The 22,795-nt window shown below is 39.5% G+C and overlaps 3 protein-coding genes across 3 annotated transcripts; 2 read left to right on the plus strand and 1 right to left on the minus strand.

Annotated features, from left to right (window-relative positions):
* Positions 1-455: 455 nt before the first annotated feature.
* si:ch211-155e24.3 (uncharacterized protein LOC100150696 homolog) lies at positions 456-5,432 on the plus strand. The gene is made up of 4 exons (XM_046876643.1): positions 456-950; positions 2,719-2,858; positions 3,054-3,138; positions 3,658-5,432. Exons 1-4 carry the CDS (start codon positions 737-739, stop codon positions 4,707-4,709), a joined length of 1,491 nt encoding a protein of 496 aa, XP_046732599.1. The 5' UTR covers positions 456-736; the 3' UTR covers positions 4,710-5,432.
* Positions 5,433-6,911: 1,479 nt separating this feature from the next.
* On the plus strand, positions 6,912-10,036 carry LOC124403068 (zinc finger protein 24). The gene is made up of 2 exons (XM_046876645.1): positions 6,912-8,605; positions 9,057-10,036. Exons 1-2 carry the CDS (start codon positions 8,311-8,313, stop codon positions 9,965-9,967), a joined length of 1,206 nt encoding a protein of 401 aa, XP_046732601.1. The 5' UTR covers positions 6,912-8,310; the 3' UTR covers positions 9,968-10,036.
* Positions 10,037-10,146: 110 nt separating this feature from the next.
* nectin4b (nectin cell adhesion molecule 4b) lies at positions 10,147-22,364 on the minus strand. Its single transcript, XM_046876642.1, has 12 exons — positions 22,129-22,364; positions 21,913-21,992; positions 20,862-21,056; positions 20,603-20,770; positions 19,025-19,303; positions 17,713-17,830; positions 16,154-16,305; positions 15,245-15,410; positions 15,042-15,117; positions 13,997-14,059; positions 13,595-13,783; positions 10,147-11,546 (listed from the first exon to the last, which is right to left on the minus strand). The coding sequence occupies exons 2-12, from the start codon at positions 21,965-21,967 to the stop codon at positions 11,292-11,294; spliced, it is 1,716 nt and encodes a 571-aa protein (XP_046732598.1). The 5' UTR covers positions 21,968-21,992; positions 22,129-22,364; the 3' UTR covers positions 10,147-11,291.
* Between the last annotated feature and the right edge of the window lie 431 nt (positions 22,365-22,795).

Here is a 22,795-nt window from a genome sequence, read left to right on the forward strand (position 1 = left end):
GATGTTCCTCTTGGTTTCCCTGCTGTTCGTGTGTATGCCTGTAGGTGATTTGACAACACTTAGTTGGACCTAGGTGTTAATGAGTGAGTGCATAGATGTCTTAGACACAGTCTTAGGCCTGTGATGGGCCTCATTGCCCAGTGTCCTTAGAAAAGTCCCAGGTTCCAATGCGACCCTGACTAAGATCAAGTGCTTGTGCTGCTTCTGCTGCTGCTGATGTGACACCTTTCTGATGTTCCTTAGGGTTCCTTCCTAAGGACTTTGGGTCCGTAAGACTTGGAATATAAACCGAACAATATTATTTTTCGGTCTTTTGGAAGTCAAGACCGCTGGATCATAATCAAAGTTGGGTCTGGGGAGCCAAAAGTAAAATGTCCTCTCTTTTATGATAAACCAGTTGTTTTCATCAGACTAATATTTATTAAATATATATAAGGCTTTGTGATGTGAAGGAGTAAAGATGAATTTATTTTTCTATTTTGAGAATTTTATTCGTGTTATTGTTATCATTTACAGTCTATGAGACGTTATAACACTCCAGTTAGTGCTTTATAAGCAGCACCCGGACTCCATGAACCACGTTGCATGTTTACGGTAGTGACGTAAGGACACAACCGGAAGTTGAAACCCTGCGTACGTTGGAAGCCAGTGTTCACAGTGATATGTTAGGATTTGTGTGTATTTCAAGAAGAGTGAACATATTAGTGTGAAATTATATATACTTTTTTTTAAAAGAATGGCCCAGTACACATTCCAGGAGCAGCTGCTGTCCGTTATGGAGATTGTGGCCAAAGCGGCTACGGAGGAAATTAACCGGCGAGTGGCCGACAGTTGTGCGGTGATCCGCATCGAGCTTTCCCGCAGCCAGAGGGACATTGACGGCCTGAAACGGAAATGCCAGGTGATGGAGAACGAACTGAGGAAGGTACGAGGAAGAGCGAGGAGAAAAGGTACTGCACCATTTATCTCGTTCACCATTAAGTTTCAACCTTCCTGTACAGAGACCTTCTTACTCTCGAATGCTTACACATTTAAAGGGAAAGTCCACTCATAAAACACTCCAATTTGTCCAGGTAGGAGTTGTGACGTCATACGTGTGACATGAATGTCCTGGACAAATATATTTACGTTACAGAACTGTTATTATTAAGTATTATATATAGGTTTATGACTGCTTTTTTTTTTTAAAGATAAGGATCAGCTGTCCAAGACTATAAATATAATTGACCATTTTTCATGTGTTTCTAGATAAAATTGAATAGGTCCAAGTTTGAGATTATGATGATTTATGATGAAACTGATTATATCCTCATTAATGGTTTCTCATTAAAAGAGACTGGAAGGTATTTGGGTATTTATTTGACAAAAATGTTGCTGATAGACAACATCTTAATGTTTCTGGTAGCGTACAAAAATGAAAGCATTTTAAACCTTTGTCTTCAAAGAGATCTTTCCCTTTATGGGAGGGTTCTTTTGTCCAAAGCAGAAGGTTTATCTCATTTTGTATATCCTTCTTTTTCTCTCTTTTTTAGTAACCCTACCGCTAATGAAAACAAAATCTCACTTTATAAGGAAGAATAAACCGCACAAGCTTATGAAAACTGTCCTGGTGAATATTCGAACAGAGGGTGACCCCAACCCATGTTTATTTTTTTTATATATCAAATCACATTTTTACAAAAATTGGTGGTTTATATTAAAATGCAATTATTTACCTAATAGATTAACAGTTGCACTGTCGGCATTTCATCAGCAGGTTCTTCTTTCTTTTGTTCTTCATTTTAAAAATTTTTTCCCACATAAATGCTTTTTATTGAAAAAGATTATACTATAATATTTAGAAGTAAATAAAGTTTTCTTTCTAAATGGTTTAACTGGAATATTATTGTTTTTTCTCTATTTTCTTATAAAAAAATGTAATTTTTTGTCTTACAAACAATTTGTCTATTTATGATTTCGAAAATATAATGCTGTGCTAAAAGCGATTCCGTCAGGTCTGATTCAACTTGTAAAATCCCATTACATTACATTTTCTTATTCCTAAATAAAAATCATTTACATTTGAACACTGTCTGACATTAATGAATCACAGTCATATCGTGAAGTCTTCCTTTATCCCACACATTTTGACACTAACCCATGAGTTCATATCAATAAGGAATTGAAATTAGTGGTGACATCGGTACAAATATTAGGCTCAGTGCACCTGAAAGCTTTGCTCGGTTCAGCTCGGCTGAATTGGATCCAAGTGATGATAAACACACTGGTGGCATTAGTGTGAATGTTGAAGTTGATCTATCAGATGCAGGATGTACAGATGAGGGAAGTGGAGAAAGAAAAAGAAAGAAAGGTGCTTTACACCTGTCACATGCACTTTACAGAACAGTGACATTTGAAAGGCATTCACATATCCCAGCGATGTTTGAAATCTGGGGTTAAAGCGCAGGGTCGGCCATGTTACAGCGCCCCTGGGGCACAGGGGGTTAAGGGCCTTGCTCAAGGACCCCAGAGTGGCAGTTTGGTGATACCACTAACAAAGTCAAAATAGGCAGAAAAAAATAAACAAAATCATAAACTAAACCTTTCATGCAGTTGAGCATGACATGTGGAATATGTTAAATATTGATATATAAGATGTTTAGGTTGGATTTTTAATCCAATTCAAATAACCATTTCATTCATTTTTCTGAAATAATGTTTTTTCCTTTTTATATTCAGTGTTCATCTGCAGCTCCTCTGAGAAGATACCTTTCCAGAGTGTGTGTGCCAGAAACACGAGTGAAAATGCATGCGGAGCTGAAACGCCTGTCCTTCCAGCACAGGAGGATCCTGAAGCGTCTACACGACACGTCCACCAGGTCTGAAAAATACGTTGGGTTTTTTTTGTGGGGGGGGATTTAAACCCCATATGTTAATTATTTTGAATGTCTGCACTTAACATCAATTGACTTTTATAACATGGTTAATGATATCAATTATTTGTTGTATCACTTGTAGCCCTGGCAAAGAAATACATGGTTTTGAAACATGTTTTTTTTTGCTCTTTGCTGTAGAGTATCCAGATACTGGAGGACAGATCTACAACAACGGCCATTAAAGAGGAAGGAAATGAAAATGATTCATGGATGAGGGAAGAGGGTAAGAGAATAGGAACAGCTTTATACACTCAATGGCCACTTAAATGAAAAAAAATGAAAAAAAGTTCAAATCCCAGTTCATTTTTTTTTTTTTTTTTTGAGCAAGGTTTTCAACGTCATAACTTTTTAGCTATATGATTGGATTGAATTCTGCCTAGGGTTGCAAAGGGGTGGACAATTTCAATGAAATATTCCAAGTTGGAAACTTACCATGAATCTTTGGGAATTTATGGAAATTTAAGTTAGGTCATAAGATGACATGCATGCAAACAAAAAATCCACCCTGCACTAAAGTGTGCTTTGTGAATGTGATTGATAAATGTACAGTGTAGAAATTCAACTAAAATTGCATAAAATTCTGTTGTTTTAACCGAGATTATCCTGTAAGAGTTTTTCCCTGTTTTAGACTAATCTGCAATGATGCTAATTCCCAGATTATTCCCATTAATTCATTCAGTCTTCTGATTCTTCCTCATTTGTATTGTACTATAAATAATTATTTTTATTGTGCCTCTTCAAGCTGCAGTACAATTTCCTTATGGGTGTCACAGCAACACACACCAGCACCCAGCACAGGACATAAACGTGGAACAAAACCGATATAGCGAAGACCTGGAGGGACAGAGGACACACCTCACACGCATCGGTTCTCCAGTTACAAGCAACGAGGAGCATCCGAGCCGCCTAAGACTTCAGGTAAAAACTGAAAAGGAGGAAGACGAAGAGAAGGAAGTAGCGGAAGTCATCGTGGTCGAGGGGTCTGAGCGAAGGAGAGAAGAACCGAATCACCCGGAATTTGCGTATAACAACAACAACAACAGTGACGACGCCCAAAGAACGGACAAGTCCTTCGCGTCCACTCATCTTTCAAGCGACCTTCCGGTCTTCCCCCAGCCTGTAGAAGCGGCCATGGAACAATCCGGAAACGACGGCAAAACTATCCAAAACGAGCAGATGGAGATGTATGGTGTCGGACAGGTTGGTGTCCATGAGCAAGCACAGTCAGTTTGGTGCAGGGAGAGAGCACACGAGGCAGATCATATGGGACAAAGACAGAGGCATGATGGCTCGAGCGCACATCATCAGCACAGGACTTTATCCAGACACAGTGGAGTCGGAACTGGACCGGGCATGGGATCTAACGTACCCCAGCAGGCGTTTTTGGGAAGAGGCCGCGGAGGAAACAGACGTTTCCGCGCTCAGTGGGTAACGAGTGTGGACGGAGAGCGGCGCTTCCGATGCTCTTTCTGTGAGCGGACGTTTGTGCGCTTCGGCCAGCTGAAGGAACACATGCGCAGCCATACAGGCGAAAGGCCGTACTCGTGCAGCCAGTGCGGCCGCAGCTTCACCAAACAGGGCAATCTGATCCGGCACGCCGTGGTGCACAGTGGAGAGAAACCGTACCAGTGCAGCCTGTGTGGGAAATGTTTTACTCAGCGCTCCAGCTTGAAGTCCCATCAAAAAACACACACACCGGACAGAGACACTGTTCTGCAAGGATTAGCGGTGCGTCAGCTGGTCAGAGAGCAACACAACAGCCTGGCTGTCACGCAAACCAGGGGTTATGTATAGCAACACCCACAAATTTCATTATAACCAGGATGGACATGCCGATAAGCACATTCACACATACGCCATGTTTGCGCCATGCTAACATTGGCTAGGAATTTTCTTACTCAAGGACAGACGTCTTCTAAAAGTAATTCTTTTTGGAGATGGACTACTGAAAGTTTGAAAATCATGACGTATAGCTAATCTAACATTAAAAACAACATTAGCTAGGTTATTGTGTCCTAACAGGCCATGCAGGTCAGAGTTCAGTCCGTTGTTGGCATTCATCATTCTTGTTTTTACCCCCAATACTTTCCCAATGCTTTGATTCATCGTATTCGTTTTGCACCAGACTCGTCCTGTTAGCAGTGCACGTTTGACTTCTGTTATCACGACATTCCACGTGGGACACGCTCGTGAATTAAAGCTAGTCTGTTAATCCGGACATCGCCTGGCTGTGGTTTATCTGCAGCTCTTTCACGCTAAACAATACTCTGAAGTAATCGGCATGTCTTCTAGAAATCCTTTCTGACACTGCGTTTTGTGTTGTGCAAAAACGACAATATTGTGGAACATGATTTCTCATTACACCACTACAGTGATCTAAGACTTGCTCGCTCACACACGTTGGCTGTATATCAGTTGTGTTTTTTGTAGTGTACTGATTGAAGACAATGTCATAAAATCGTATTGTCATGGTCATCCAGTTCCACCAAATACAATATTTTCTGATGGTTGGTGCAACCCTGTGTCCTGTCCTCTCATGTCCTTCATGGTGTGTGTTGTAGTTTGCATTGGGACTCTGAGGTACCTGTTATTAATTAATTATCTCTAGGTAGATTTATATACTTATTTTAAGTGTGGTTAAGCATTTTTTATAGTTTTCTTCTTTGTTTTTATTTTTTTGTTGTTTTTAAGGATTTTACTCGCTTTGTTTCTTTTAACAGGCCAAAGATCATCCACAAGGGGGCGCCCTCAAACGACTAATGGATTTCTGGTTTGAAGAACCAAAATAAATAAGAGTATATTCGCACTTGCACACATGAAGTAATGTCTGAAACGCAACATACGCAAACCTTGTTAACCATTACAAGGCTACATGACGTTTTTTTTTTTTTTTTTTTTTACTTTTACTGAAAACAACCTGTAACATCATAATACAAAATACATTGTAAACACAATATTAGGCAGTTGGTCATAATGTTATGCCTGATCAGTGACCACTGATGCACAGTGAAATTCTTTCCTCACATATCCCAGATTGTAAGGAAGAGCACAAAGTCAACCATGATATGGCACCCCAGAGCAGAGAGGGTTGGCATTGATGGGGCTTAAATTCCTGACCTTCCTATCAGTAACCCAGAATATTAACTGTTTAACCACCACTGGTACTGCCCTTAACCTTTAAGCCACCACTGGAACAGTGTTAGTACTGTATTACAATATATAAAAAAAATCACAATATAATAAATATCAAATTAAATATAAAGGATTTGTTCCCTTCAGGTTTTGATTATGATTATAATACCAACACATAATCACAATGCACGATCAACACCTTTGATTTATTTCTCTAATAATATTATTTGAAAGACTGACACAGAAAAAAATCCAAAAAACTGCAGGCCACAGATTTACTGAAGGCAATGAATAAGTACAGAATGTGACACTGACTTGGCGTTCTCTATACAAGATCTCTGATAAGAGATGACTGATGGCTACATGACAAGCACTAAAATCTGAGGAAATAAATTGAATTATTTGCTTTCATACCAGTGACAAGGATGTGACCTGTGATGTAATGTTATCTTTAACCACATTCACATCGCAAGATGAGATTTCAGATGGGGACACCTGTACCCATTATTGTGAACAAATTTGTGTTCCAATTCCACTAAAGATAAAACCGGCGAGTTGGTGAGAACTTCGCTTTGTTTGAAAGGGCTGTAGGGCCTCCCGCATAATGAACAGCAACAAAAAATGAGCAAACGGGTAACACAGCATTCTTTTTTTCTGGAGCTTGACCATCAATCTGTCACCTGTTCACGATCATGGCTTGATGCACACCTTTTGCTCTTTGTGGAAACAGGAAAGGTGTGAGAGAAAACTAGAGCTGATAAGGAGCCAGTGGTGATGTGCACGTATGAGGTGAAAATCATGATGAAGTGGCTACAGGTCTAATAGATGGAGGTGGGCCTTAAATAAAAAATACAAAATCATGATTAGACAGATATTACTCATAGGGAATACAACTGTCAGGGGACAAATCAGCATTAGCTCACCAGCTTATAACACAATGAATGGTTGCCATTGTTCCATTTACCAAGCACTGATCACCATAGTTTCTACTGTCTCATCCCTAAACATCAATGATCATAATAGTTTCCAATAAATAGTCACTGATCACCGTATTTCTCCATGACTAATGATGAAACATTGTTGCTAAGGACTCATCACTAATCATGATCAATGTAGGTCCCAAAGACTATTTACTATACATAATTGATCATTATAGTTCCCAGTGACTAATCACTGATCACCAATGTTTCCAATGACTGATTAATTATCACCATTGTTCCCAGTAACTTGTCAGTGATCACAGTTCTCTTTCAATCACTAATCCCACTTGTTCAAAATGACTAACCACTGATCAATATGGTTTCCAGTAACTAATCACTGGTCCCCAACTGTTCTTATACAATGACTAATCATTGATTACCATAGTTTCCAATGACATCTATGATCACGGATCTCCGTTGTTTTAAATGACTAATACCTGATCACCATTGTCCTTTCCCAGTGACTGATCATCGATCTCTATTGTTCTTATCCAATGACGATTCGGTGATTACCCTAGTTTCCCATGACTAATCTCTGATCACTGTTCTTTCCTAATAATTAATCACCAATCACCATTGTTCTAAATGTCTAATCACCAATCACCATTGTTCTAAATGTCTAATCACCAATCATCATTGTTCTAAATGTCTAATCACCGATCACAATTGTTCTAAATGTCTAATCACCGATCACAATTGTTCTAAATGTCTAATCACCAATCACCATTGTTCTAAACGTCTAATCACCAATCACAATTGTTCTAAATGTCTAATCACCAATAACTATTGTTCTTTCATAATGACTAATCCTTGATCCCCATCTTTCCCAACTACTGATCACTGTTGTTCCCAATGACTATTACTTATTAGTAGTTCTAATAAATAGTCACTGATGACTAATCACTTAAGTACTCATACAAAAAAGTTTAATTGTGTTGTTCACATGAATATGACGTCATGCCCCGAATAGAAAAGTCCCCAGACCACGTCGGGCCCAGACATGCATGATGCTTATGACTGTATAATTTTACATCTGTGTTTGTATTGTGTTTAAATGATCGGTTATTCTTTCAATCGTCTCATCTTTATTCGTCTTTCATCACCTTTTATTTCAGTATTTACGGTAAGCTGTATATAAACCGGAAGTAGACAGTCGCGCTGCTGTAGAGATTGAGAGAGGGGGGTGGAGTCACTTGATTGTTGTTCCTGTATTAATATTCTATAATTAAAGGCTCGGAACTGAGGTTCGGGTGTATGAGAGGCTGCAGAACCGAAAAGGGACGATGCTGTCGGAGGAAACCAGTGGCAGCGTTTCATTCCACAGCCGGCTGGCGTCGGTCATGGCCGTGCTGGCACAGTCTGCTGTGGCCGAAGTCAGCAAGCTGTACGATGACGGACTGCTGGTGCTGCGCCTGGAGGTGTGCCGCAAAGACTCCGAGATCGAGGCGCTGAAGAGGAAACTGGAGACGCTCGAAAACGAGTTGCGGTTGGTCAAAGAGTCTCAGCGCTCAGAGACCTCCAACCTGCCCCTCCACCTGCCCCCCAGCCTGCCTCCTACTCCCTGTTCACACAGGCAAGGTAAAACCTGAGTATCCCTCCATACACACTGCAACTATACCAGTAATATACCATATTAATTCAATGATGTTAAATCACTGCATCACAGGAAACTATTCACTAATGCAAGAACATCAAGAAACAGAAGGAAACTAAAAAGAAAAGTGGAATCATCCATGACGACTTTTTATTTAGTCAAGAAAAGCAAAATAGAATAACCTTTCATTCACCATCATCCAAGTCAGGCTTCTTGTGGATACGAAACCTATCCTCAGGAATAAAACTTATAGTTCCAGTTCATCATCACACTTTTTAGCATTACCAATCTACCTGAATGTTTTGGGAGGTGAGAAGGAAAGTAGCAATTCGGATAATGCAATACGTTAATAGTCACAACGTGCACAGCATTACGAGTTGAAAACCTTCAGACAAACTAATCTTTCCATCTTCCTCTTATTTTCACACCCGCCAGACCGTGTAGAACGAGCCGCGCAGACGAACGAGCATCTTTCTTGGAAATGTCAACCCGCCACCGACGCGTTCGACAGAAAGGAAAACAATCCTGCTGAGGAAATGCGTTCACAGGAGATTCTTCGAAAGGAATCCGCCCCCTCTTTGACAGAGCCACGAGCATCCATGGAGGATCTGAACCAGCCACAATTGTGTGAGGAAGAATTTGGACCAGAGTTTGAGGAAAAGACAGAGCAGGAGAAACAGGAGGTTACTGTAGACGAGGGCAACGTAGAGTGTGTTGTGATCGAGGACAGAGAAACGCAGCCGTGGCCTTCTATAGAGAACGGAGAAGAAAATGCAGAGGAACCGGAGTGCTCGATTGTAACGGAGCAAGACGGACATTTGCTGATCTCGTCCGTATGGAGTGTCGGTGGTACATCCATTCCTGTGGGTGATGTTACTATGATAGACAGAGTCAGTGTGGAAGAAGTGAGACAGCAGAGGATGCAGCAGGAGCAGTCCAGGAGCGAAGACGGATTAACAGACCTGAACCCGTTGCGACAGTTACAGCACGGAACAAACGCAGAGGTCCAGCCCAGGCTCTTGCTCCAATCACAAACTCAAGAGCACGTCACACCCTTAAACAGCAGCACGAACCAAATGCAGGGCCACGAAGATTTCTCGCTAAATAACATCTCTATAGCCAGGTTCCCTCCGACCAGAAAGCCATTGAGAGAGAAATGGTTCATGTGTTCGTTCTGTGGGAAAAGCTTCGACCGCATCAGCCATCTTCAGATGCACCACAGGACTCACACTGGAGAGAAACCGTTCCACTGTGCCATGTGCGGGAAGAGTTTCTCTCAGCAAAGTAACTTACGCACACATCAGAAAACGCACAAAGACCTCAGGACACCAAGTAAAACGTTTTGAAAACTAGAATGTTTGTGTTTCTTTTGCTCATTTTATTACTACAATAAACAAAAAGTTGGGAACACGTAACACTTTTTTTTTTGACAAAAAAAAGAAAATAGCACAAAAATTCTAGAACAGGTATTAATTGTATGCTGATTTTACCATATTAAACATATACAACGAATACAACACAAATGCACTGGTGAACTTCTAGATTTTATAAGGCATTTAAAAAAAAAAGCAGCCAGTTACAAAACTAGGTTGGAGAGTTCAAACAAATGGTATATGCAGTATGGACAGGGAATGAAAAGCAGAATACGCCAAGGTAATAAGGGGGTTTGTTGCTCTGTACAAGTTAATGTTAATGCCACAAGAGATGACCATTTTGGCTAAACATTTCAAGAGTCACTCGTGAAACAGGAGGATATTCGTTTGGCAGCACAAGCTGCTATTCCACAAAGGTCTTTTTTTCCCAGCATTCATTTAAACTCCTGCTTCCTTCAGGGTCTCTTGTCCTTTTATTGAGCTTTCAATCTCTCTGTGGAGCTCTGATTCACTGCATGATGTGGCCTGCTCTGAAGATTACATCAGTACAAACAGAGAATGGCCGCTGCTTCCCACAGACGTTAAAGTTCACGAAGTCTAGATAGACTCGTCATTCGTTCAAGCTTGCGGACGCCGTTAATTCACAGTAACTTGATTGAAGAGCTTCTTGAAGCTTAGTAACCTGTTTCATTCTCCATGAACTTTTCAAAGCAAACATGCAATTAAAACAAGTCAAAGTCTCAGTCTCATCAAAACACTGAGGGGAAGAAAAAAAAAAAAAGAATGGTCCTGAAGTCACCGTTGAGATCACACCTACAAGTTATCTGCTGTTTTTTGTTTGTTTTTTCTTTTTTTGGATCAGCATTTGGTATGATGGTAATGTCACAATCGATAAGTTTACAAATGCACTATAAATTGTGGAAAAAGTATCAAGTAATTCACTAAGGAACTCCAACACTAGTTCTGCTTAATCAGTGCTAGTTCATATTTAGTTTTATATTCAGTTCAAGCTTTTAAAAGTGTTGGTCTGCACAAATTTGTCAATGTCTCCACATCTGGACTTTTAGCCTGCTTGTAGTTAATCCGTGAGAAGCTTGTGTGTAGAGTAGAATACCGTGGTGACCATTGGTCTTGATGTGTCTACCCTGCTTATGGTATTAAGACGTGCTCCAGTGAGTGTAGAAGAAGTTGGTCAGATGAAGCAGTAAGCAGGATGAGCTGCACTGGACACAAATCTCATAACTGGTGTTCTGAAAAGGTCACAGAAATGACATGGTGCAGAAACACTTCCTCCTCATTATATGACCTGGGAATGTGGGTGAAGTAGTATAGAATTTGGGTGGGGTTTTGGCCTGAGGAAACCATTGCTGTAATGGAAGTGGTTCTGGAGTGCTTCTGAAAGCTGATGCGAGCCTGAGGTGCAGTCTCCCTCCTCACCCTCCGGCATGCCTTCTCTCTGTCCCCATAAGTCTTTTTCTGTCCCTCCGTCTCTTGAAGTGCCTGAGCAAACAGACAAAGGTGGAGGAGTCTGGTCCCTGCAAAAATCTACATCCTAAGTGAGGGAAAGAGTAGATCCAATTAGTCCAGCAAAGCCCCAAACAATTAATTTTTTTAATTAATTTTTACTAGCTGGAAGCAGTAGTTGAGCACAAAAAATTTTTTTTTTATAACTGCATTAATATATTGCTTCAAGAAGTAAAATACTGTATATACAGAATTTGAGTTTACCCACAACTAAATCATTAAAGGAACTGCCAACTAAGCCATTTCTCCTTCCTAACCAAACACCTCCATTATCTGCTCTAACAAAGAATGTTGTCGTCGTCATCTTTCTGCTTCTCCCATAAGGTGTCGCCACAACGGATCATCCGTCTCCATACCTGTTCCTGTCCTCTACGTCTGCCTCTTTCAAACAACCTCCTGCATGTCTTCCCTCACCACATCTATAAACCTTCTCCTTGGTCTTCCTCTTTTCCTCCTTCCTGGTGGCTCCATCCTCGGCATTCTCCTACCAATATACCTCATGTCCCTCCTCTGCATGTCCATACCATCTCAATCTCCCCTCCCTCACCTTTTTCCAAAACGTCCTAATCCTGTCCATTGTTGTCACTCCCAATGAAAACCTCAACATCTTCAGCTCTGCTACCTCCAGCTCCACCTCCTGTCTTTTACTGAATGCCACTGTCTCTAAACCATACAACATCGCAGGTCTCACCACAGTCCTTTAAACTTTCCCTTTCACTCTTGCAGAGACCCTTCTATCACAAATCACTCCTGCCACCCACTCCACCCTGCCTGCACTCTAACACACTCTCCATTACTTTGCACTGTTGACCTCAGGTACCTGAACCTCTCATTCACACACACGTACTCTGTCTTACTCCTACTGACTTTCATTCCTCTTCTTTCCAGCGTGTCCCTCCACCTCTCCAGGCTCTTCTCAACCTGCTCCCTACTTTCACCACAAATCACAATATCATCCGCAAACATCATAGTCCACGGAGACTCCTGTCTGACCTCGTCTGTTAACCTGTCCATCACCACTGCAAACAGGAAAGGGCTCAGAGCCGATCCTTGAACCAGTCTGTCGTTCCTACTGCACACTTTACTGCTGTCACACTGTCCTCATACATGTCCTGCACCACCCTCACATACTTCTGACACACCTGACTTCCTTATACAATACCACAACTTCTCAACATTTTCAAAGTTTGATCTAACAAAGCATGTACACTTGATAAATGATCAAGTATTTAATCAAATTATTACATGAGACATTTTGGTTAGACAAAAAAATAAATAAATAAATGTCATGAATAAAACATGCAGAAACTCTGCTATAACAGCAGCTCCCAATGGGTTTCTTGTACCATAGTGATTTGCCAACTTTCCCAATTTCAACTTATTATTGAGCACTAGCATACATTTAATCTTTTGTAGAAATATTTAAGGTTATGTCCATGATACAGGTTATATTAGCAAATTGTCTTTTCCCCTCTCTTCCTCAAAGTTAACAAGAATAAACAAACAGCTCGTCATTCAACCAAGAAATAACTATGTCCTGACTGATTCTTACAAATAACTTTAACCTGTGTGAAAGGAGTCTGTGGTTTAACATCAACATGAATGCCTCACAATATCAAGGACTACACTTTGTTTAATTAATTTTTAACCAATTTATTAGCATTAAAAAGAAGTCCCTGCATATGATTTGTTACTATAGATATTAGGACTGTAAAAATTCGAGGCAAATTATTTGTGTTTGTGTACATCATGTTTCCCCACCGACCATTATTATTCATGCACCATTCGCATTCTGGAAATAAAGTCGCATTTGCGAGTAAAAAAGTCGGAATTAGGCAAAATTCCTTTTTTTTTTTATATGCCGAAAACAGGCTTCCATAGATTTAGGCCAAATTTTGGGATTATGTTAAAATATAAAACAAAGAAAACACCTCACAGTGCTCATCTAAACTACAGCCAGTACTACTCTAGGAGCTTCTGTTACAGAAAAGTAATCCACACATTCAAATTATACAACACTTTGGTATAAATGGCATTAACACATTCATACATTTACATATGTACATGAAGCCTCACCAAAGTCATATTACTGTTCTTTATAAAGCTTGCCACTCTCTGAGCACGGTCCTGTTTCTCCACCTCGGACTCTTTCCTCCTCATGCTCGCTCGCTCTGCGTGGTAAGACGGGTAGATGGCTGGACGGCCGAGGCTGTCATAGTCGACTTCTTTGTACCCATCTCTCCGCTCACATATGATAGAATTCTCCTGATGAGCACGGACTTACAGTCAGAATCACATCATAACTTGCTCGGTTTCACTTTTGCACCATGAGATTACTGCATATCACCCACTACATAATACACCATCCCAAAATGACGTCAATATGCAACTATAAGACTCGTACGTGACACAAAATATATAAACAATATATTAAACAATTACAGGAACCTTGGATGTTGCGATAATTTGCTACAGTACCTCTAGTGAAAAGACACTGGATTTTATAGGAGAGTCCATCCCGATTAGTGTGGATTCTTCAGTCTACAAGAACAAACAAGGTGAGATGACATAAGAACTTACGTTAGAATGCGTATACAACCACATTCGAACATTCAGTTTGAGCCTTGAGGCATTTTATTACTCTTTGCCGCGCTCGTGCGTAGAGGCTCATGTTTCAGTTTTTGAGCCCAACCAGCCAATCCACATTCTTGCTTCAACAACCTTTGGCACAATCTGTGTGTGGTTTTTAACACTGCCCTTGATGACCTGGTTCATGCATGTCTATAGATGGAAGTGAGTCAAAAGCTAATAAAACACTTATCAGTCTAAGGAGAAAAACACTATTCATTTAAAGCAATTAAATCCTTTCGCCATGTTACCCAGACACTAAAAGGTTTTCATTTGCAAACAATGCAAGCTTTGTTTGCTAAAGCAGGAACTTGTCCATTATCACACCCCAGGTGTCTGCATTCAAGTTGTATTTATAGCAATAATGCCTCCATGTTCACATGTATCATCAACAAATACAGACTTTTTGTCTATTGAAAAAGGTTCCATGAGCACAAGCTTAAATCATGGTCAAACTAGATGAAAACTGAGGAAAAAAAAGAAAAGAAAAAACCCTGCACAATATACACCAGGCTTGCTAGCTTGATAACTAATGTTGGTAAAGAAAAGATATGATGGGTGTGGCTACTGTTGAACAAATTGCTGATAATTTGATCATGTAAACTGAGTCTCAGATTGTAGAACCCAATTTGTCTCTTCCTGTGACAAAATCCTGGTTATGATATTGTTAATCAGAAAATTTAAAGAAAATTCAGATATTAATATCCCATTTGTGACAATGTGACAAATGCAAGCTGGATTGCTAGTAGTTGGCTATATACCAATTTAATTTAGGTTTTTAAACAGGTTTGGTGAGAAAAATGCAGGTTTATTCAAAGCAAATCAAAACTCAGATACTGAACTTGCAACTAATAAAAGAAAATAATTAAAATCCAAAAATGTTAGACAGCAGTACCTGTATCCTGGGGTCAGTACTGACTGAGTTAAGTCTCCTCATAGAGGTCTGTCTAGAAAGGTTATTGATCTCATCCCTAAAAGAAAAACAGTAAGAAAAAAGATGTAAATTGGAAATTGTAGAGACAATGGTATTCTATAGTATCCAGTGTTTGCTAGATTTTTATTATTTATGGGTTTGCTTAAAAACGATGGCAGACTCACTTCTTTTCACTGAGCTCCCTTTTAAGTTTCCTGGTCCTGCGTTTATGATGACAGGTAACCATTAAGATGATAATTGTCATGACAACTATTACTGCCCCAGCAGCTCCACCCACTATGATCAGAAGGAGGTTGTTGAAAGAGGCCTCGAGCCGGGACGCTTCATTAACTGTTTGAAATGACGGGAAGAAAAAAGTTGAATTAATTTTTTTCTACCAAATGGGGGCGGTGTGCGAACATGAAAGCCTAATAAATGGCTGTCAGGTGATAAAACATTATCTCTATATATTTTACAGAACTTTAAAAGCGGTGAGCCATTGCTTGCTATAAGAAAGCTAATAAGAATTTTTGGAAAAAGAACAGTGTTAACAGTTTTTGTGAATAGTTTAAGAATCTAATGAACAAGTGTCGCTGAATCATTAGAGAAGTTCTATATGCACAGATTCATTGTGGTTTTTATTGGATTATTCATTTTGGCAAAATTTTGAAGGAAAAAAAAAAAAAACATACAATCTGTACAATGACTGAAGATGACACTAGCTCTCAAAGTGGAAAAAGGAAGAGGAAGCTTAAGTGAATGGAACAAGCCTGTTTTTCCATCACAAGATGGACACTGTTGAAATAATTGCGAGTTTTCTCAAGAGTCACTTTTCCTGAGACTGTACTATACACAACTTTTTCCCCCAAATATGTGTTGGAAAATATGTAATATGTTCATTAAATTCCACAATACATTACAGTAGATTATTGTCCAAATCATATACGGTAAATAGTAGACAATACTTTTAATTAATTTTAAATTTGAGAAAAATCTTGACTAGGAAATTATGTGTCAAAATTCATCTGTGATGCGATGTGAGAAAACACTGACTAAGGCTATGCTGTTAGGGTCAAGGAGAACATAAACCTTACCTGAGATCTGAATATTAACCTCTGCCTTCACAGATCCCACTGTGTTTCTGGCCTCACATTCATATACTCCTTCATCTGTTTTATTTAGGGGACGTGTAAAAATGAGCCTGTTTCCCTCCAAAGACACTTCCTTGGGCAAAGACCCACCCTTCCTAAACAATCAGTAACATAAATTACTCATTCAATACATACTTTGTTACAATGTTCCTCAATCAATACAATTAACATTGTTAATTATACAAAACACACCCCCTTTTCTCAGATTGTGAAAATTTAATTCAGCAAAGCATCATGAGTGAGTCATTTCCTCCATTACATATAATACTAATTCTGATTTATATTTTTGGTGCAACTTGTCACTCTGCCCATAAAGATATGAAATAATACATTACTTCTGCTCCAATACTCAATAATATGCTTATTTTGCCCCCTCAGCATATTTGACTAATGCACAGAACATGATTGGATTGTCTTTTAATCTTAAAATCCACTTAGCTGTGCAGAAGACACACCCCGATACTGAGCAGAAACTCGTGCATGCGCACGCACACACACGCACACACACGCAAGAACCGACTGTTAAAGTAAATCAGGGTTCTTGGGACAATAAAGCCAAGTTCTCAGATTTCAATTTTGCAGTCATCCCCACACCTAACCTCACCCCCCACAAACACATAGTTCTTTTGCTAACCCTAACCCTAGATTAATTTCATTTGGTTACAAAATATAATACGAAAAAGTGCGTCAGGAAAATGTTGAGCCTGAGAGCAATTTGCATATTTGTATAATATTGTACATATTGGTATGCATGAGACTGAGTGCATACAGCCTAAATTGTTTGAGAACAGAAAGACAGACCTTCTCGGCCACTGCAGTGCCTGCTATAATGATATCTACCCAGAAAGATGAAAGATTGTTAAGTTTACATATGCAGGCGTCACTCTTGATATACCCTTCGCACTCGGTCTCTAATCAAACTTAAACCCTGTCTTTTGGTGCCCATTAAAATGATATTTAAAGTAGAGCACTATCATTTAAGGCTTAGGATGAGTCTCCCTGTTCTCCTCCCTCCTCTTCTCAGTCTTTTCTCTCACTGACTGTTTTCTCTCTCTCTCTCTACCCCCTCTCCACCCCTCTCCCCTCATGTGAAATCAGGTCTCCCCACTGTCTCTTTAGTAATGGGTTGTAATGCGACACCACGGCTTTTATTTTGCCCTCAAAAGAGCATTTGAATAAGCAGCGCTCAGGGAGTTAAATGCCTTTTGTGCGTGTATGATTAGGTGTGTAAAACAAAGCGAGAGAGGCTGGACTAGGTGGGTATGATGTACATTTTCCTCCTGACGATACTGAGATTCTTGCAGTGTCATTGTTAAAAAATCTTATGATAAACGGTGACGAGTCATGAACAGAGAAAAGTAAACATGTTGCATAAGAAACAGGGTTGTGGACTATCAAATGCAAAAACTGCTATTCCTGGCATGATGGAAAGGAAGACAGGTTTTTTTTGTACACACAACCACAAGCATTCTTATGTAAACTGAGAGGCAGTCAGGAAGTACCTGGTCCAGGTGAAGTTGTGTGGTTGAGGATTTCCTACACCCTCACACTTGAGCTCAGCACCCTGTCGATTAATTGACCAGTTCTGATCATAACCAGAAATCACAGCATCAGGAGGAACTAAACACACAAACACACCAATTAAAAACTGTGTCAACGTATTTATTTTTTTAACCAGTCAGCTTCCTGATTAATATTTGTTTTCATAGTTTCAGTTCAAATGATTACAATGCCTTAGCTTTAGTGACAGAGCTTTTTACAGTTTAGCTACTAAACGTATTTATGCCTATTAAATAGTTCATTTTTGTTTAAAAATAAATTACATCTTACAGTCAAAATAGTGACTAAGAAAGTAGTAAGTAGTTATCTATCAACAAGCTCAAAGGTTTGCATACTTAGTGGCATGCTCTAGTTAATTTTTGTCAGTGTGTCTTGTTACAGTGTGTAAAACTTGGTCATCAGCCAACTGCCTTAAATCAGCCAGCCCTCTCCTACCACACCAAAGCCAAGAGAGGGCAAAGGCTGAAATGTGCTTCCTACAAGGCACATGAAACCATCTAACATCCTAAATCACTTTATAGGCCACAGTAACACAAAGTCTTGGCATTTGCAGTTAAAGGAATAATGTCCAAATTCTATTTTTAGCCACTGTATATTGCTACATAATATCCTGCTGAATAAACCACCACAGGCCAGAAAAGAAAATGTTTTCTTTTTAATTGCAATGTGTTCTGGCTTTGACCAAAAAGTTCTGCTACTTTAGCATGATGCCTAGCTAACCCAGCACTGTCTAGAATAAACTAGGAAATGTGTGTGTTGGCCTAAAAAACTTATTTCAAAAGCAATTACATTAAACCCAGTGGGTAGGAACATTATTTAACCAGAAGGTTCAGGTTAGATATTTCAGCTGCGGAATTCAACTAGCTAGACTACAGGGCAAAAAATGTCCATGCAAGATTAAATAGTAAATAAACCCCATTCCAAGGCACCTGAGAAATGTTTGTAATATTAAAATGAAGCCTTGCACATTCAACTATGCTGTTGCCAAGAACTTTGATTTCTCCTATTATTTGTACTTTTGAGTTCTTGGTTTTATGCAAAGTAACGCCTAAGAACCAGATTTTAGAGGAAATGTCATATGATCGTAGGAAGACATTGCATACATAAAGAATTTGCCAGAAATTCAAATGAGACAAACAAAGTACACTGTTTGAAAGGTTAAATCTGCATGTACAGTCCTTTTAAGCAGCAAATACTGTAACTCTACAGAGAGTAGTTTTATGCCATATAGACTAGGCATTAAAGTGGACTCACAGTGTACGACAAGTAGGTTGCTCAGCCTATGGGGTTGCGCTAGAGCAGGGTGCCACACCAGACAGTCCAGTTTGCGGCCGTTCATGCTGCGTAGAGGATGCAGGAAGTACTGAGAAGTGATGACCCTGTCCTCTGAACTCCTGTTCTGTATTTGCCCGGGGACATCTGTGTCCCAGGAGAGCCTTGGTGGAGGCAGGCCAATGGCACGGCAGGTGGCAGCCACTTTGAATGACTGACCCTCCTGCAGGATGACTGGTTCCAGTGTTGAGATGGGAATCCCTAAAGGGCAGGAGAGGATGGTTTTAAATTATGTGATGTCCACAACCTTGTTATAAACAGCATGTACTATGTAAACAAAATCTCTGAAAATAATAGGACATGTTAATTTAACAAAAAGGAGCCAAGAACATCAAAAGCTTGTCTCTCAGGGGAAAAATATACATACAAAGTATATGTACAGTTCAAAAGTTTACATAACCAAAGTATTATAGTGGTGACAGCGGAATTCTCTGTACCACTGTTGCTGGTACAGTGTGTGTGTATATTCTGTGTCTCCCTAAACACACTGCTATTTTTGTGATGTCTAATATCTAAAATCTCAAGTTATGTAAACTACTGCAGAGGAAAAAGTACAACTAAGAACCACACCTTTGTGTAATCTTATAAATATTATGATCCCAGTGTGAAGTAAACCCTTTAAACAGTTACAATAGTGTTACCATTCAGACAAAACGTAAAACTGATTTAATTAAAAAAAATAGAAATAAAAAGGTAATATCAGTTAGGCAAGGCCCCCCACATTTGGTGAGAAGTGGTGTTTTGTCTCTTTGTCTTGTATTTAGTCCTGTAATTAGGCTTAGGCACCTGTTTCATGAAACCAGAAACCAACTGTATAGCAACTCTACATAAGAATGTTAAGAATTTGCATAAGACAATAAAAGATTTGAATGTTTTTTCACTCAAATGTATGATGTAGTCAACATGTTTAGTGTTTAAAGGGTTTTTTTCTCTGATTTTGAATTGTAACAACAGACGGTAAACAGGCAGTGGAGGTAAAGGTAGGTAACAGGCAAGAATGAAACAATAGGCCATGCTGTTACGGGAAAATAATCAACAGATGGTGTTATTCAGCCCGACATAAAGCAGTTATTGTTACCAATACAAAAGTAAATTTTTCTACACCTTTTTTTTTTTTTACTGCTCTTATTTATATTACAGCAATTTGCTAAACATAACAAAAAATATTCAAGTGTTGCATTGTATGTTTATCCATTTATAGTTAAGGTAATGTTTTGGAATATCTTAACTATAACTGTTTATATTGTTTAATGAAAGCTATAAGCAATTAATAAAACAAAAAGGCAGCTTTTTTGAGTGACAGTCTTCCATTATTTGTTACATTAGTGCTCTAGCTTCAGTGCAAAGTTTAAACAGCAAATGTCAGACACTTCTTTGCTGTTTGACTACACGTGATGATGGAAAACAAATATTTACATCTTATTGTACACGAAACCACTGTGAATCGCGTGAATTGTGTGTTTGATCAAGTCAACAAAAGAATAGCGAGACTTCTCTTACTCCAAACAGTAATGATGATTTGTCTCTCGAAGTTCCCTGAAGGAAAAGTGGAGATATGGCAGGTGTACGTGGCTTGATCCGACTCCTTCGTGTTTAGAATCAACAGCGTCGACTCTTTAATCGGGTCAGAACTTGCGAAGCGCACACGGCCCGCAAAGTTAGGAAACTCTGCGCACACACACACACAAATGGTTGAAATAAAGGAAACATTGAATTGGAATGTGTTTTTTTTTATTAGAAAGTGTGTGTGTGCAAACACCTTGAAGCCCCTCTGTCATGTGTCTGGTGATGATCTGCTCCTTGACACCGTTATTCTTTTCTGTAGACCAAGTCACTTGTATCACCCGATCACCGTCCTGGGGCTTAAACTCGCACGGCAGTCGAGTCTCCTCTCCGGCAAAGGAGCGCAACGCCAGGAACGGAGGAGGCTGAATAAACTCTCCACACACATGGGCTGGTAGAATCCCAGAATGTGTATATGCCATGATGTTTAAGGGGGCAAAGAACAAGAAAAATTTTAAAACATCATTTATTTATGTTGGCATATGAACAGGGTGGGGTTAGGGGAGAAACAGGTTTGTGTGTGTAGTCTTAGTAGAACAGAAGACTGTCTCTAAACTGTCAGTGATTGTGGGTTTCAAAGATTAGTCTAAGAGTGTGTGTGTTTGGTGGGGGGGAGGTGAAATATTTTAGGGTGAATAACCTGAATTTTCAGTTAATGTTCAACCCTGTCTACACACAAGGACATTAGCGACTCACTTGCATTTAGACACAAGGACATTCCCACACACAGAACGCCAAACTTTCACAGACATGCTCTGAGTTTTAGTGATTGGAACAAACTTTTATTTTCTCTCTGTTCCCTGTGTTAAGAAGCAGTGGCTGCCCTACTGGCATTTCCTGTTCATACTTCTATTTACACAAAGCTTCTTACTTAAGCACCAACACATGAAAAAACCTAAGGGCGCCCCAACTTGTTAGATACAACTCCTAGATGCAAACAAAAATATGGCACACACAAACACTTACTATTCACACACACCTTAACCACTTCCTTTGAACAGATATTAATTGGGTGAGTAATCATTAATCATTATTCATTCTTATGCCACAATAGTCCATGGTCACCTTTCTAAGAATGTCACTCTTCTACTTCTTGTATCCTGTTTTTACACACACACACACACACACACACTCACACTCACACACACACACACACACACACACTCACACACACACACACACACTCACACTCACACACACACACACACACATTCATGACTGACTTTTTTTTTAAAAGCTGTACTCACCAATTACTGCCATCAGTAACAGGGCAAAGCAGGTTGGGTTTGACATTTTCTCCATTTGGTCCAAATGGACAACTTTCCAACTTTTTAGGAGTTAAATACAAATACCAAATGAACAATGTTCAATTAAACACACTTGTAGATAGATTATGAACTTTTTTCTCTAGTTTGTCACAAAATATGGCTCTTTGAAACCCGTCATGTTCATTAAAACCTCACACTCTCCCCTGTAGTCTGTCGCCTCAGTTCTTCTGTTTGTTGTCCAGAGGAAAAAGTGAACACTTTCCAAAGAAGAAGAAGAAGAAAACCTTCCTCAAACGCTATACAAGCAAATTCTCCAGAAGAATACCAAATTTTCCAACAATTATTTCCTTTTTTTTTATGTCTCTCCACCCTGATGGAGAAGCTGAAATGAGCGCGCGTCTTCAGACACCTATATATAACCTTTAGGCACGCTCGCGCGCTATCTCGCAGGTGAAACTTTAAACGCGCACACCTGTTCGCTTTGTAGCCACGCCCACCATACAGTCCACCGGAAGTTTTTGCGACAACATGGCAATGCGGCGTGTTTTTTTTTTTTTTGTTATTTTTATTATGTGTCCCTCTAAAGGTACAGGTGCACAATGAAAAGTAGATCAAAACGTATAGATCAGATTTCTGCCCTACACTAAAATGGTTTCTGATGTGTTTATTCCTTGTGTTGTGTGATCAAATATAATAATACGAACAGCCTAGAAGGATTGTTGAATGCATTCACATGAAAGTAAGATATGGGACAGATTTATATACTTTAATGCGGTTTTATAATGTCAGATCGTTCATGTTTGTCTTGTCAATAGCTGGCAGGAAGATGTGCCTAGAGGTTTTCCTTCAGAGAACCCGCACC

This window comes from Silurus meridionalis, chromosome 20 (genome assembly GCF_014805685.1).
Source record: "Silurus meridionalis isolate SWU-2019-XX chromosome 20, ASM1480568v1, whole genome shotgun sequence".
Classification (NCBI taxonomy): Eukaryota; Metazoa; Chordata; class Actinopteri; order Siluriformes; family Siluridae; genus Silurus; species Silurus meridionalis.

Bases quoted from the DNA above. Each gene is read 5' to 3' on its own strand.
- si:ch211-155e24.3 (XM_046876643.1), top strand. From the start codon at position 737: ATGGCCCAGTACACATTCCAGGAGCAGCTGCTGTCCGTTATGGAGATT. The intron at 951-2,718 runs GTACTGCACCAT...TTTTATATTCAG, and splicing joins AGGAAGAGCGAGGAGAAAAG to TGTTCATCTGCAGCTCCTCT. The intron at 3,139-3,657 runs GTAAGAGAATAG...TGCCTCTTCAAG, and splicing joins TTCATGGATGAGGGAAGAGG to CTGCAGTACAATTTCCTTAT.
- nectin4b (XM_046876642.1), bottom strand. From the start codon at position 21,967: ATGGAGAAAATGTCAAACCCAACCTGCTTTGCCCTGTTACTGATGGCA. The intron at 15,411-16,153 runs GTAAGGTTTATG...CATTTCAAACAG, and splicing joins GGTTAATATTCAGATCTCAG to TTAATGAAGCGTCCCGGCTC. The intron at 13,784-13,996 runs GTACTGTAGCAA...CGTGCTCATCAG, and splicing joins CCAGTGTCTTTTCACTAGAG to GAGAATTCTATCATATGTGA.
- LOC124403068 (XM_046876645.1), top strand. From the start codon at position 8,311: ATGCTGTCGGAGGAAACCAGTGGCAGCGTTTCATTCCACAGCCGGCTG. The intron at 8,606-9,056 runs GTAAAACCTGAG...CACACCCGCCAG, and splicing joins TCCCTGTTCACACAGGCAAG to ACCGTGTAGAACGAGCCGCG.